Genomic DNA, 15,746 nt, shown 5'->3' on the forward strand with positions numbered 1-15,746 from the left:
ATTTGGACACGATGTGTAAGGAACAGCAGCCAGATTCATATTACGACAGTCACAAAGCGAAAAAATTATGTTTTTTGTGGGACAGCAACGACATGCAGCATTCTGACACTGACCACTGATCCCAACGGAAACGTCTGAGAGTTTTTCTGAAGGAATATGACAAGTTTGAGCTAAGCTGAGCTTCCTTACTCTACAAGTTGTACAAATTCAGCACCGAATTGACATTTCATGGTAGTAAATTAGAGGTTTCTCTTGGGTATAATAATAATAATAATAATGATGATGATGATGATAATGTCCTCTAAAGAATGTGTTCGACCAGATCAAACAAGTAAATGCAAGAACAATGAAAACTCTCCGCATAAACAGCGTAATCAAAACCAATTGAGACACGCGGTCCAGCCCTACCTCTCAGCAGTGCTCGTGCAGTCTCTGAGCATAAGCTCTTTATTTCTAGCTCTGCTCTACAAAGCTCCTCGGCTCCTCGGCTGCTCGTACTTGGCCGCAATCGTTTCATACGATTACATAACCGCGCATTACCCCAGTGGCCCAATGGAAACCATTCCAGTTCAAGGCAGAGAACAGCAACAATGGGTCCCTTTTCCAGACACGTCCAGGCTGCAGACGGTAGACAGTCTACAGTCCCAGCACTGCGACTAGTGTGCAACTCCCACTGCGAGCTTGTGATAACACAAGACTAGGCCTAAACTGTGCCTGGAGCACTAGAGCAGAACTACCAGAACCGGCTATCAAGCAACCGCCTGAGAGCCATTTCTGAGCTCAAGATATGAGGTTCTGCTAAGTCTTGTGCAGAAGGCCATCTCTTCATGTGCATTCCATTAGCATGACATGCCCGTTGCATATGGGAACATGCAGACAACCCAAAAGTTGATGAAAGACAAAGAGCTTTTTCAGAACAGCCTTCAGGACAAGGCTTCATAACCGCGACAGAGTGATAATACTGCGTGTGGCTGCTGCTGTTGGCTGTTCAGTCGGTAACGCTTTTAGGGGCTGGATTTCTAAAAGCTTTCTCAAGAAGAATTGAGAATTGAACAATAAGAAGTTCATAAGAATGTTCTTACCATCACTACAGTCGGATGGTCCGCTGTAGACGCTCACCTGACACCTAACTACATATCAACTAAATATCTATTAGTGGAACTGAACCCTAATCCTAACCCTTACTTAACCTTCCCCTTTTAAGGTTAGATTAAAGCTTTAGGACAAGGTTAGGCTTGGGTTTTAGGGTTGAGTGAAGGGTATGGTTAGGCTTGGGTTTTAGGGTTGACAGAAGGGTAAGGTTAGGGTTAGGTTTTAGGGTTGAGTGAAGGGTAAGGTTTGGGTTAGGCTTAGGTTTTATGGTTTAAGGGTAAGGTTAGGCTTAGGTTTTAGGGTTGAGTAAAGGACATGGTTAGGGTTAGGCTTAGGTTTTAGGGTTGAGTGAAGGGTAAGGTTTGGGTTAGGCTTAGGTTTTATGGTTGAAGGGTAAGGTTAGGCTTAGGTTTTAGGGTTGAGTGAAGGGTAAGGTTAGGGTTAGGCTTAGGTTTTAGGGTTGAGTAAAGGACATGGTTAGGGTTAGGCTTAGGTTTTAAGGTTGATAGAAGGGTAAGGGTAAGGTTAGGCTTTGGTTTTAGGGTTAACAGGAGGGTAAGGGTAAGGTAAGGGTTAGGTTTTAGGGTTAACAGAAGGGTAAGGGTAAGGTTAGGCTTAGGTTTTAGGGTTGACAGAAGGGTAAGGGTAAGGTTAGGCTTAGGTTTTAGGGTTAACAGAAGGGTAAGGGTAAGGTTAGGCTTAGGTTTTAGGGTTGACAGAAGGGTAAGGGTAAGGTTAGGCTTAGGTTTTAGGGTTAACAGGAGGGTAAGGGTAAGGTTAGGCTTAGGGTTAACAGAAGGGTAAGGGTAAGGTTAGGTTTAGGTTTTAGGGTTAACAGGAGGGTAAGGGTAAGGTTAGGCTTAGGGTTAACAGAAGGGTAAGAGTAAGGTTAGGTTTAGGGTTAACAGAAGGGTAAGGGTAAGGTTAGGTTTAGGTTTTAGGGTTAACAGAAGGGTAAGGGTAAGGTTAGGCTTAGGTTTTAGGGTTAACAGAAGGGTAAGGGTAAGGTTAGGCTTAGGTTTTAGGGTTAACAGAAGGGTAAGGGTAAGGTTAGGCTTAGGTTTTAGGGTTGACAGAAGGGTAAGGGTAAGGTTAGGCTTAGGTTTTAGGGTTAACAGGAGGGTAAGGGTAAGGTTAGGCTTAGGTTTTAGGGTTGACAGAAGGGTAAGGGTAAGGTTAGGCTTAGGTTTTAGGGTTAACAGAAGGGTAAGGGTAAGGTTAGGTTTAGGGTTAACAGAAGGGTAAGGGTAAGGTTAGGCTTAGGTTTTAGGGTTGACAGAAGGGTAAGGGTAAGGTTAGGCTTAGGTTTTAGGGTTAACAGAAGGGTAAGGGTAAGGTTAGGCTTAGGTTTTAGGGTTAACAGAAGGGTAAGGGTAAGGTTAGGCTTAGGTTTTAGGGTTGACAGAAGGGTAAGGGTAAGGTTAGGCTTAGGTTTTAGGGTTAACAGGAGGGTAAGGGTAAGGTTAGACTTAGGTTTTAGGGTTGACAGAAGGGTAAGGGTAAGGTTAGGCTTAGGTTTTAGGGTTAACAGAAGGGTAAGGGTAAGGTTAGGCTTAGGGTTTAGGGTTAACAGAAGGGTAAGGGTTTTAGGGTTAACAGAAGGGTAAGGGTAAGGTTAGGCTTAGGTTTTAGGGTTAACAGAAGGGTAAGGGTAAGGTTAGGCTTAGGGTTTAGGGTTAACAGAAGGGTAAGGGTTTTAGGGTTAACAGAAGGGTAAGGGTAAGGTTAGGCTTAGGTTTTAGGGTTAACAGGAGGGCAAGGGTAAGGTTAGGCTTAGGGTTTAGGGTTAACAGAAGGGTAAGGGTAAGGGTTTTAGGGTTGACAGAAGGGTATGGGTAAGGTTAGGGTTAGGTTTTATGGTTGACAGAAGGGTAAGGGTAAGGTTAGGGTTAGGTTTTAGGGTTGACAGAAGGGTAAGGGTAAGGTTAGGGTTAGGTTTTAAGGTTGACAGGTAAGGTAAGGTTTTAGGGTTGAGTGAAGGACAATGTTAGGGTTACATTCAATAGACAGTCGTTTACATTCAACTTATAGTTCAGTTACATTTGAAAAATGTTCAGCTGAATGTTAGCTGAATGTCAGGTGAGCATCTACGATGCATCTACAACAGACCATCAAGTACGTGAGACTCATGTTCATTTTTGAAATGCATGCACAGCTCACAGTGAGAGCTAGCCAGGCTGAAGTACAGCCTCCAGACAGCGGGGTTAGTTTTATCACTGTTACAACCTATGCCTTGCATATCCCACAAGGCAGTCTACATAAAAATAGCACAGACACCCTTATAAAATTATGCTAATATAGTTGTCCAGGTTTTTAAATAATCAAAAAATTGGAGGGTAAAAAGGCTATAAATCAATTAATATAGCTGTAAACAGCAATACGTGAGGACCAAGCACTATCAGCACAATGAGGTCTAAAGTTTTTGTATGGGGCCTTGTTGACATGACCAAAAATGAGAAGGCCTCACAAGGATAAAGATGGATTTGCAGAGAGTGATCTTTATATTAATTTATATTAAGCTTTGTATATCTACAGTAACTACACACTACACCTAAAAGCATAAAGAAATGAACTCTCTCTTTCACACAGCCCCCTTCACAAACCCTCACAACCCACATATGCTGCATTCTAACAACCCACAGAGGCCAGAGAAACTAGAAATACGCCCTACTTTAACTAACCAGCTCAGAGAGACCTGAAACAGTTAAAGCTGGAGAAATGATTGGAAACGTTAGCCTGGTAGCCTGGTAGGAAAGTCAGGTAAGTAGGCAAAGAAAACAACATCCACGTCCAATCCAGCCTTATAAATCCACTCGCTGATTGGAGGCGTCCAAGAGAAACCTGGAGGAACCGAGCTCTGTTCTTCAGACTAGCTCACCGACAAGATCTCACGACTTTCTTTCTTCAGAATGAGAAGCTCCTGTTTCTCCTTTTTACTGGATTTATGTCCACCTGCTTTATCTGTTCTGATGAGATCTGGAGCTTCTACAGTTAAAAACCCTCTCGCTGCTCAGAGACATGCTTTAAATAATGTGCTTTGGTGCCTGAAACATCTGCACAGTACTGTAGATATAGCCTACAGAATTCCACACTTCTAAACTGTAGCATGACTTTGAAAGGTAGCATGCATACGATAAATCCTGAAGCAGCCGGATGGATTATATGGTGTAATTCGAAGTTTTGCTGAAACGTATCCAGTGAAACCAGTGAAGAAAAAAAGAAAAACAGCTCTTACAGGCCTCCAGGAAGAAAGTGCTCTGAATTGCAACATGTTAGCTCAGGCTGGCGTTAGCTACAATCTCCCCCCTTAGGCAAGAGAGCGAGCGCACATCAGAGGCGTGCAAAAAAAAACGAACCAATACGGACTTGGCATCTGCATGGCGGTTGCTTATTTTCCTTATTTTCCTCGTTACCTTGGCAAACCCAGCGCAAAACAAAGCAAAGACTGGCAGTGGTGAAGCGGCCTTGTGTGGCTTAACCGTGCCAGATGTGGTGGAGCAACTGCAAAAAGCTGTAGCGTCACGGATGCCAGCGCCTCAACTTAAAAACACCATGTGCTTTTTATATCTGATCAGATGAAACTACTAAACCGAGGCTGTTCTTTGTGCTGTGCGTAGTTGGGCGTAGTTGGGCGTAGTTGTGCTATACACACTGATCAGCCGCTGATCATGGACTCCACAAAACCTCTGAAGGGGTCCTGCTGCTGTGGTATCTGGGACCAAGACGTTAGCTAGCAGCAGATCCTGGGAATGGTGAGGTGGGGCCTGCATGAGGTTGCCCATGACCACGTCGCTCACAGGGTTCACCAGTTGTCCTGCCTTGGAGCACTTCTGGTAAGCACTGACCGCGGTGCATACCGGGAACACCCCACGAGACCTGCCTGAAGATGTTCTGACCCGGTCGTCTAGTCGTCACATGTCTCAGACCCTTCTAACTGCTTGCACCGATTGCTGACACAGATGTGCAAATGCACAGAAACACAGCTTGCCGAAACAACTGCACTCTCCAAAGCAGATAAACATGAACCTGTTGGCACCATGCCAGGCCTAATGCCAGCTGCGGGCCAGATGTGTATAACGCTTTTAGCGATGGAGTGGTGGAGCGGTGTTCTCTGGAATCATCCTATACTTTTGGGATGAGTTGGGGAGTTGGCGGGGTTGCGGTGGGGTGCTGCTCATCCAACATTCGGCACCTCACTAAGGTCACTCTTGTTACAGAATGCAATCAAATCCTCACAGCAATGCTCCTCCTAAAATCTAGTGGCAGGTCTTCTTCCCACTAGACAGTTACTCCAACAAAAGCAGGATCAACTCATCATATGAATGAGCAGGTGTCCCAATACTTTGGTCCATATAACCCATTGGAACCGGATCAGCAACGGTTATTTGTGTAGCGTCACTTCGGTGGTTTTAATGATATGGCTAATATCTGGGTTTGCTAATGAAAGTATCATCAGTCAGACGTCCGTTTACTTGCGGCCACAGCTTAGGAGAACCTCAGAAGAACGAGCTAATCAGATGATTAAAAACTGAGGGGGGAAATTAATCTCAGACAGACTGAGATAAGCTAACTTGCTAGCGTTTGGTTGTTGCGCGCAGCTGGGTTAGGGTTAGCATGCTAGTTAGCCTTGGCTAAGCTTCTCTGACTGAAAAGAGAGAGAAATTGTCGGTTTCCTCAACTAAAGAAGCGAAATTCGGACACTAAATGTGTTTAAGTTGGTGTTCTACATTTAGCTTAAGAGGGAAAACTGTGTGTGTTTGATTTTTAGCTGAAAAATCCCCTCAGAGCTGCTACACCACCACCGCTAGCTACTACATCTGCTCAGGGGAATTAGCTTCAATTAGCATTGTAGCAAGCTAAACCCCCGTCTCCAGCCTCACTGGCAAGCTCCCAGAGGTGTTCTCACAAAGACGCTAGGCTGCATTTTAGTTCCTCACTACCACCACCACCACCACCACCACCCCCACCCCTCCACCACCCCCACACAAACACACCCTGACCCCAGGCAACTTCAACCGCCCTGCTTTAGTCATGCATGGCTATATTTCCGTCAGATCCGTGTCTCATCCGAGCGGAGAAAACAAGTGAAGGTGTGTGTGGACGTTACGTGAGAAACTGCACTTCAGCATCTTTCCTTAATTATTATTTTACAGTATTTTATTACGCCTCATATTTCTATTAAGACGTTCAGTCCAAGTGAACTCCTAATGAATCTCAAAGCCCAGGAGGCTCTTCTCTTGCCAATTAGCCAAGCTGATAGGAATCATACGCTATCGGGCACATATTTAGTTTGAAACTACACTATGTCCAAATGTTTGTGGACACCCTCTCTAAGGAATGCATTCGGCTAACTTAAGCTGCACCCGTTGCTGACACAGATGTGCAAATGCACACATACACACACACACACACACACGAACAGCTAGAATCTAGAAGTATTGCCAACAGAATAGGACTCTCTGGAGCAGGTAAACATGCAGCTATTGGCACCATGCTGCCTAATGCCAGGCCGGGGCTAGAGGGGTATAAAGCCCCCAGATTTGGCTTTCTCAAGTCTTACTGGTCGGTGTGTGTTTAGCTCCAGTTTGGAGCCTACCGTGGACCCCTTCTGCAGCCAAAGGCACTGGAAAATCTGTGGTCACGAGGCCTGGTTTACGTAGTAACCCATGTTCCTATAGCTGGCAGAGTCTGGATATAAAGTCTACGCTACTTTGACAAAAGTATTGGGACACCTGCTTATTCTTAGATTTTTTCTGAAATCAAGGGTATTAAAAAAAAAGTTTTTGTTGAAGTAAGTCGTACTATCTCTACTGCCCAGGGAAGAAGGCTTTCGACTAGATTTTGGAGGAGCTTTGCTGTGAGTATTTTATTGCATATAGTGACTAGAGCGTTAGTAAGATCAGGATGTTGGATGATCACCACCCCACCTCATCCCCAACACCCTGACTCATCCCCAACACCCTGACTCATCCCCAACACCCTGACTCATCCCAGAAGTACTGGATGGAGCACCACCATCATTCCAGAGAACAAGTCTAGTTCCACTGCTCCAGAGCTCAATGCTTGGGGGAGTGAGTGGGTGGGCAAAGCTGAAAGCTAACCGGCTAAAATCTCTTCAGCACTAAGGTCACTGTGTGAGAACACTGGTCAGTTCTGATACCGTTGTTTCCTAAAACTCTTTATATTACACACATGGTTCAATCACGATAGGCCGTCCCGAGCTACACACACCAATCCTGCAAGTCAAGCCTTTGAGCAGAGCGCCTTCAGATTTGAATTCTATGCAAATGTCCTCAATGCAGGTCAAACGTACCTATATAACTGGAGGCGCAAGCCGTTGGGAATTCTGCTCAGGCTGTGCGTTACACGGATTGCTACATGCACCCACACCTTCAGCCCAGGCTTTTTAGCCCAGAGCTCTTTTCAGACCTGTTGCAGTTCATGTTTGGGAGCAAATCCTTGAGTAAACCAACAGGCAGGATCATCTCAGTGACAGGTGCTTTTTTTCAGCAACGGTCTTCCTTTCAAAGCCCTGCTTTCCAGATCTTAGCATGAGACACAATAACGAGGGGATATTTCCACTGTGTACACTCTGTGGCCACTTTATTGGAAACCCTTGCCTTGTGGCTCCACCTTGCTAAGGTATTGATGCACAGTTTGCGTTAGCCTTCCTCTTGACCAGGGGTGGGCAACAGGGGCCGGAGTCCAGCATAGTGTGCTAGTCACTGGCGATTAACTGATGGGTTGAATCAGGTGAGCACAGAACCTGTGCAGGAATTCGGCCCTCCTGGTTGGAGGGTGGACCTTCATCTGTGATCAGTTTCTGACCTCAGAGCAAGCAGTGCTTAATTGGATGTGCCAGCATCACACAAACATGCTGAGAACGTTCCATGCTGAGAACGGTCCACCACCCAAATAATGTCGGGACAACAGTGGTCCTGTGGTCTGCAGTTTTATACCTGCCAGCTAAAGGTCACATTTGTGCAGGAGTCGCTGCACAGTAGAACAGTGCACCAGCACTTCAGGCTCTACATGCTAACTCTCTAAAGGTCTTCTGCAGTCAAACGGGGGTTCTGATATGACTTGCTAACAATCCTACCAGCAGTGACTCTCTGGTTGTAATACAACAAGCTACTCTACAAATCTGCAGTCGTACAAATTACCCCGCCAGGGTGACATCAAGTCTTTGGTAATGTTATATATCTATCTATAGGTTCCAGTATCTGCCTGACGTCTGTCTGTCTGTCTGGAGAGTCGGATTACTTCAACATAACCATCACGGAAACATGATATGTTCTACAATTAGAGTTCTGTGTAACTTAATTAATCCAAATCCCCACCCAAGCCCTGGAGAACTTTGCAGTTTGGCTGGCTCTGACACACCTGACTCGGTCATGCAGATTTCTCCTGTGTAGTATCCTGAGAATTCAACCTTTTCTTTCAGGGGAAGCCATCCATCCATGTTTGTTCACTTCCTTATCAACACAAGGCTTGACTACTGCAACTCTCTCCTGGCTGGTTTTCCCCTGCGTGCCCTCGGGCCCTTTCACTGATCAAGAATGCAGCGACGCAACTCGTCTTGTCTTCTATCTTAATAAGTTCTGCCATGTCATTTCTCCACTGGGTTTTGTTTACTGGCTTATTGCAGCTGCCTGCAGCAGTTTCAAACCCCTGACGCTGGCCTACAAAGCCAGAAGAGGACCAGTCCCTCCCTACCTGATGGCAGGGTTCAAAGGCCGACGTCTTCAAAGTCCGACTTTTCCCGTTTTCCCCCCAAATTTGCTCCTGCCAATTAACCCACCCGTTTGTAGGTCCACCTAGCACTGGCAATGCTCCTGACTTGGGGGCTACGGACATTGACGGGCATGCCGGCACGCTCGGAGTAAAACACCAAATCCCCAGCGCCACCGCACCAGCTAACAGACGCCTGTGCCAGCCAACATCGCTTAAGAGTGATGAGGGGGGAGAGAGCGCCATTTACCCACTCGGAGAGAGCGTGGCCAATTGTGTTCTCTCGGACTCCAGTGGCGTAGCTCAGGATTTGGCTTGGGAACTTTCCTTGACCTTGACCTTCATCCTCTTAAGGCTGCAGTCAGCCCTGTTGCATGTGCACTTTTTCCTACCACATGTCCTCCTTCCAGGCAACTTTCCACTAATGCTTTGATGCAGCGCTTGAACAGCCAGCCTTTTCGGCAATGACCCCCTGTGATCTGAGGGTGTTGACGATCGTCTTCTGGACAACTAGCAAATGATTGTGGCTACGTGTGCTGAACGAGGCCAAGAGATACACAGTATTTATACTGCTTGACTAGTAATTTTCCCAAACTCCAAATGAAATGTTCTAATGTTCTTGGAACATTATCGGCAGTGCTTCATCAGACAGCGACAAAACCGGGGGTTGTCAACATGTCCATATATCGAACGGGCTCTAATCTGTATATTTCAACACGCCGAAGCTCAAGCTGCGCTCAGACAGAGCGGCTCCTTCGAATACTGGGAAGAAACGGAGAAGAATGGAGGTCTAAAAAGACTTAATGCTGGATGCTTAAACGTCTACTTCGTCTTTTGTACACTTTGGTAAAAGAGAACGCCGATGGATAGTCAACCACCCTCCTCACACACCAACCAAAATGGGTGGAGCAGTAACTGGTTTAGTGGCACAGTAAACACGCACGTGGCCAACAGACAGGCGCAAAATATTTGCTGGTAATGTTTTTGTCAGAAGCAGTGGCACGAGCAGACCTGCTACTCTCCCCATTCCACTCGAGCTCTCCGCACCACATCCTGCTGCTTCTGCAGGCCCGACTGCACTGCGCCATGCGGCATAGCGCCTTTCAGTTGAGGACGAGGGGCGTTAACCCTTGAGGGAAAACTTTCCACATGTTAGAATAACACTGTACATAAAGTATTATATAATATCAGATAAAGCTATACAGTGGTATGCAAAGGTTTCGGCACCCCTGGTCATAATATTTGTAACTGTGATAGTTCGGAGTGCCATGCAAACCCACAATCTACCTCAGGAAATAAAAATAAGCTTTCAAGCCACGTTTTCTCTTTGTGTACATGTAAACTGGTGCAGTTTCTGAGCCAGTAGAAAACGTCAGTAGCAGCCCGGCAGTGTGAAACCTACTCCTGAACACGTTGTCTATAAAACAAACAGAACAGGCGATGAAAGGCGGTTGCACGAGTAGCACACATCCGTCAAACCAGATAGAAATCGAGAGGACGTGGATCCTTATGTTTCTGATATCCTGTAATCTACCGAAGCATATAGACAGTGGGAAGCAGTTCTCTAGGAATGCTTCAGAAAGCCAGAAACCACAGCATTTGACAGCAAATCGAGTCTTGATTTGGCCTCTGGGCATCAAGGCAAGACGGAAAGCTGCAGGTTCCGACAGGTTGCAAATCCACACACGACAAAGAGCCGAACATGTCGGCCTCCACAGACCGCCACAGGGTTCCACTCGTGACCCTGCAGAGTGAAGGGCTTGGGAAACGTATAGCAGATGCAAAAATTGGATGAATAGTCATGCAAAATATTTGTACTGTCATGCAAAAACCTGTATCTCCAAACTGGCAGCTTTACAGGAGAATGAAAAAACAGCTTAACTTTCTATGGACCTCAATGCAAAATATATATATATATATTGTTTTCAATAATTCTGCAGCATTTCTATTGGTCAGTTCGTTATGAAATCCTGACACAATAAAAAGACCATCTGTCAGATTCACATTACGTCAAAAATTTGGACTCCTCACAGGCGGGGATCATTGTAGTAGAGGGAGGGGCTGATAGTAATCTTAAAAACATTGCCAGGAGACCATATTTTAGTTTATTAAAAAGAAGACACACAGGTATCCACCGCAGTTAGGATGTCGTGACTGGAGGGGGTTCAAGCAGGCTAGGTTAAACTGATGTAGGAGATGATGTAGTCATATAGGCTATTAAGGCTATTTATTGGTCTTGCTAAATGAGTAAGGGTTTGTTTCCCGTGTCCTGGACTACAAAGCATCCTCAATAGAAAATTCTGCCTAGAAAGGAAAATACAGTCCAGAACTAGGCTTAATCCCTCTCTGGGAAACCAACCCTAAACATGTATGTATGAGGGTTTGAGAGGTATATTCGCCTTCACATATACACACACACACACACACACATACAGCCACGGCACTACAACTTAGGCCTACTTGAAAACCACCTCCAGGCACGACATCCTAACTACAGTGGATACCCGTGGGTCCCTTTACATGACAAGCCTAGCATTGGTTCAAATGTTTTTCCGATGATAATCAGCACACGTCCAACCTTTGACTGGTACTGTATATTAGTCAAAATACAGTGACACTTACAGTAGCCGCACTATTGGTCCAATAGCTGGACGAGCTCGTATCACGACAATGAAATATCTGTAGCACATTTTACACAAATCTTTGCCAACTTGGAAAAATGGAGCTGGACCGACTGCATAGGGAAAGAGACAGCCTCACGGTTTCTCTCTGCAACACTGCAAACCTGTAGTGCCATGTTTTAAAAACTGGAAAATGGGGATTTGAAAAATGATTCAATATACAAAATAGGAAAACAATCAAACAACAAGTAAAAACAGATAAATAAATAGAATAAAACGTAGCGGGCTGACATCCAATCAGGAACTTCCTGGCATTTTACTGTTTAAACAGTTGCTATATGCTGGTGGTTGTAGGTTAGGAAAGCGCCAGGTCCCCAGCTCCACCACACCAGCTAACAGAAGCCTGTGTTGGCCAACATCTATGTGGGGATGAGGGAAGTGTGCCATTTACCCAGAGAGAGCACAACTGACCGTAGCCCGGCTGCTAACGGAAAAGCAGCACGGCTCGGATTCAAACTCAAACAGGTTCCTAATTATTGATCAAATCTGTCATTTTTACACATTCATTGGATCAATACTGAGAGATTGAGGTAATACAACCAACCTCTCCCAACATTTCATACTACTTCAACTGTCTAATAACCTTAGACGTTTAGTCTGATCTGCTCTTGACTGTTGAAGTGGCGAAGAGCTCTCTGAGGCCTTCAGAAAGAAGGGTGTAGATGCAGGTGAGTCTGGGAAGGGGTCCACTGTCCGCTACATCATTTACAAGTGCAACAACTGCCAACATGGCCACATCAGGCCGTCCTAGCAAGTTCGGTCCGAGTTCAGACCTCAAGCTGCCGCAGTACAGCATCACTATCAGAAAGGCTATCTTCACACAGCAGGTAAAAGTGGGCCAAATCTGATCTTTTTCGTCATAGATGATGATGTTGTTGTTATCTGTGTGGCCGTGTGAACAGCAAACACACTGAATCTGACCATTTCAGGTCCGATTCGGGCCACTTTCATGGCCTGCAACTGTTCAAACGTCAGATCTAGGTCACATTATAAAGAACAGTGAAGTGTGAACAGCCTAAACAATTGGATTTGCTGAGAAAATGATGTTGAAGATGTTGGCCGCCTTACCTGTTGTGTGACCGCACAAGTTAGGATATTCATGCTAGGTGTTGCTGTTAAAAGAAACCAGACAAGTTTGCCAGAGAACACCAAGACTAAGACCAGGACTTCTGGATCCTTGCACAACATCCTAAGCAATAAACCCGGTTCTGATGGCGCTCTGTGCTCTAATAGTGCTGATTATGCTGAAGAGTGTTGCGTAACTCAACACCAGAACACAGCATTACATTACCCCATACACTGCTTTCCCTCATCTGACACACCTGATTTGGCTCATCTGGTATTTCTGGTGCTATAAAGACCCGCATGTGTTCATTCAGGTGCACGCCACCATGACTTTGACGGGAGTCATTTCAGGCAGCTTCGGGGGCGACGATGATGATCACTGTAAGCAAAGCATTCCTGTCAGACTGCAAGAGAAGGTGTTAAGGGCAATTAAGCAAATTGGCCTTTGTGACTGGCTGCTTCACCTGAGCAACTCCTAAACAACATCCGTATACATCCATCCGCCATAACATTAAAACCACCAACACCAACACAGAGCAGGTCGCCCACAGTGCCACAGCTCTCTGACCCGTTGCGGCACGGAAGGTCCTGTGATAGCTGGCACTGAGACATTAGCAGCGGATCCTCTTGGGTGTCCTTCTTAGGACCACGTTTGGTAGGTACTACTTGGCACTGCGTACTGGGAATGATGTTCTGACCCAGTCGTCCCAGCCATCACAGCTTGGTTCTTGTCACAGTGGCTCAGATTCCTATGCTGGCTACTCACTTGCTGCCTAGATAAGGTAAAGGTAAAGGTGCACGTAAATGTGTCCTCCGCATTTAACCCATCTGGTAGTGAACACACACTCACACACACACATCTGTTAAGGGCAGTGAGTACACACACACACACACACACACCCAGAGCGGTGGGCAGCCAACTCCAGCGCTCGGGGAGCAGAGAGGGTAAAGGGCCTTGCTCAAGGGCCCAACAGTGCATCGAACCCACAACCCTGTTATCGATATCCCGGTGTAGATGTAGATGCTACCCCTTGAAAGGTGCCAGGATAGGGTAGTAGGGCTGTAGCTATATATTTGAGAAAGTTGCAAAGCACTGAAAACTCCAAATATCTTTAATTATCAATGAATAAACACTGTTTATCATACTGGTATAATGCTGTTATTGTGTATACAAGGACATATAATTCATATAATATTAATATAATTAATAAAATACGTTTTTAACGTTCAAATACATGTTTAAATATTTATTAGAACAAATAGTAAAAATATGCATGTCAGTATTTCTAATTCTCCGTTCCACCTTAAATGGTGCAGCAGTTGCATTCTGGCGCCTGAGGCGCCAGAATGCAACTGCTGCACCATTTAAGGTGGAACGGAGAATTAGATGCCAAACTCATAAAAATGTCCTCCACTCACATTTGGCTGGAAATCGTGTCGAAGTCGTCCATACTGTTGAAAAACAACGGGTCTCTGACCTCCCTAGCTGATTTCTTTTTGATCCTCCATGACCCGAACCGTCTCTTCTTCTTATCAGCGGGGCTCGTAGGCAGCCCGTCCGGGCTGAGAGGCTCCGGGCTCGGCGTGCCATCGAGCGTCTCTCGGTCTCGGCTCTCCTTATCCTGGGACTTTGACTTCACGAAGAGCTTCCTCAGTTTGGACGCCTTGGACACGCTCATTTTTCACAGACGTTTTGTTGGAAGAAAGTTTGAGAGATTTATGAAGCTACAGCTTGAAGTGGGAGTGTGTGTGTGTGTGTGTGTGTGTGTGTAAGCTACAGGTACTGTGGTGGTAACTAGCTCATATGCAGAGGAGGGAACTTCCACTCACTTCATTATCAGCCAGTCAGGCACGAATTGTAGGATTTCTACGATCAAATGCCAATATTTTCACTTATTATCGAGTTTATGTGAGATTATATGAATAATTAATACTTAAAAGTTTAATTTTAGTCCCTCATATGTTTCTTTTGGATGTTTTGGCTGCTTTGCAGTTGCTAATACACCTTTTATTAAATAATTTGTAATTAATCTGCTAATAAACTATCAACTGTTTATGTTAAACTCATTTATTTGTCTTCTAATTCAATGTAGATTAGGCACTATAATTGTGGCAGAGTAAAATAAATAAATAAATAAATAAATAAATAAATAAATAATTCACTGTCACTATAGCGCCCCCTTGTGGGAAAATGAGCGAAGAACAGTTAGGGGAAGTACAGAGTCCATTCAGCTCCATTAATTTGGCCGGCTAGACATTTAGTTTTCAGGACATTTGGTTGATTTTGTAGGATTTGTAAGACAAAATGCCCAAATTATAATTTAGTTTAGAGATTTATGTAATAAAATGAATGCTTTTCCCCCTCACAGTTAGCTGCCAATTAAATTTTTAAAGAGGCATTTTTGCTGACTGCCTGATTTGTTAAAACAAATGCCTCTTGAAGAGAGAACATATGTACATATACATATATATATATATATATACACACACACACACACACACACACACACACTATATATATATATATATATATATATATATATATATATATATATATATATATATATATATATATATATATATATATATAGATAGATAGATAGATAGATATATAAACAGCATTTTACTAGTCCTGTAAATAAAACAGCTTTGCTACCGTTGCGCTCAGAGGGTAGATTACATGTTATTTATACTGAAATATGGATTACATCTCCTAACAAACTAGCTCTCATTCTCTCACCCCTCCCTTATCTCTCAGCCCAATGACTGACCATTAATTTATCTCCCAAAAAAATTGATGAATCTTTTTCTCTAGTAAAGCTTCCAAGTCCAAGCTTCGTCATGTCCGAGCCTAAAGTTCTCTAAACTACATTGAGAGACCATAAGAAAAATAATCAGATTCCTCTAGACAGTTTATTAGTTATTGTAATTATTATATTTACTTGATCTCCCACCCACAAATTCAAGCATGTGATAGCTAGCATTTAATTTGTTAAATTATAATTAATAGCAGAATATTGTGAATAATACATAGTGAATAATTACATTTTAATTGATTAACACAACTACATTTCACATTTAGACCAAAAATAAAATAAAATAAAAATGTAATTAAATGAAAAAAAATGTACTTAAATTATTTTAACATTTTTATGCATCAGAGCTTATATATCTGAA

General features: G+C 44.2%; 1 protein-coding gene across 1 annotated transcript in view; it reads right to left on the reverse strand.

The window, feature by feature from the left end:
- Positions 1-14,059, reverse strand: part of crybg1a (crystallin beta-gamma domain containing 1a) — a 75,181-nt gene extending 61,122 nt beyond the window's left edge. The window contains exon 1 of the mRNA XM_072690007.1: positions 13,989-14,059. Coding sequence (XP_072546108.1) covers positions 13,989-14,020 — 32 coding nt within the window. The 5' untranslated portion in view covers positions 14,021-14,059. The remainder of the gene's footprint in view (positions 1-13,988) is intronic.
- Positions 14,060-15,746: the final 1,687 nt, after the last annotated feature.

Source organism: Salminus brasiliensis, chromosome 10 (genome assembly GCF_030463535.1).
Source record: "Salminus brasiliensis chromosome 10, fSalBra1.hap2, whole genome shotgun sequence".
NCBI classification, from domain to species: Eukaryota; Metazoa; Chordata; class Actinopteri; order Characiformes; family Bryconidae; genus Salminus; species Salminus brasiliensis.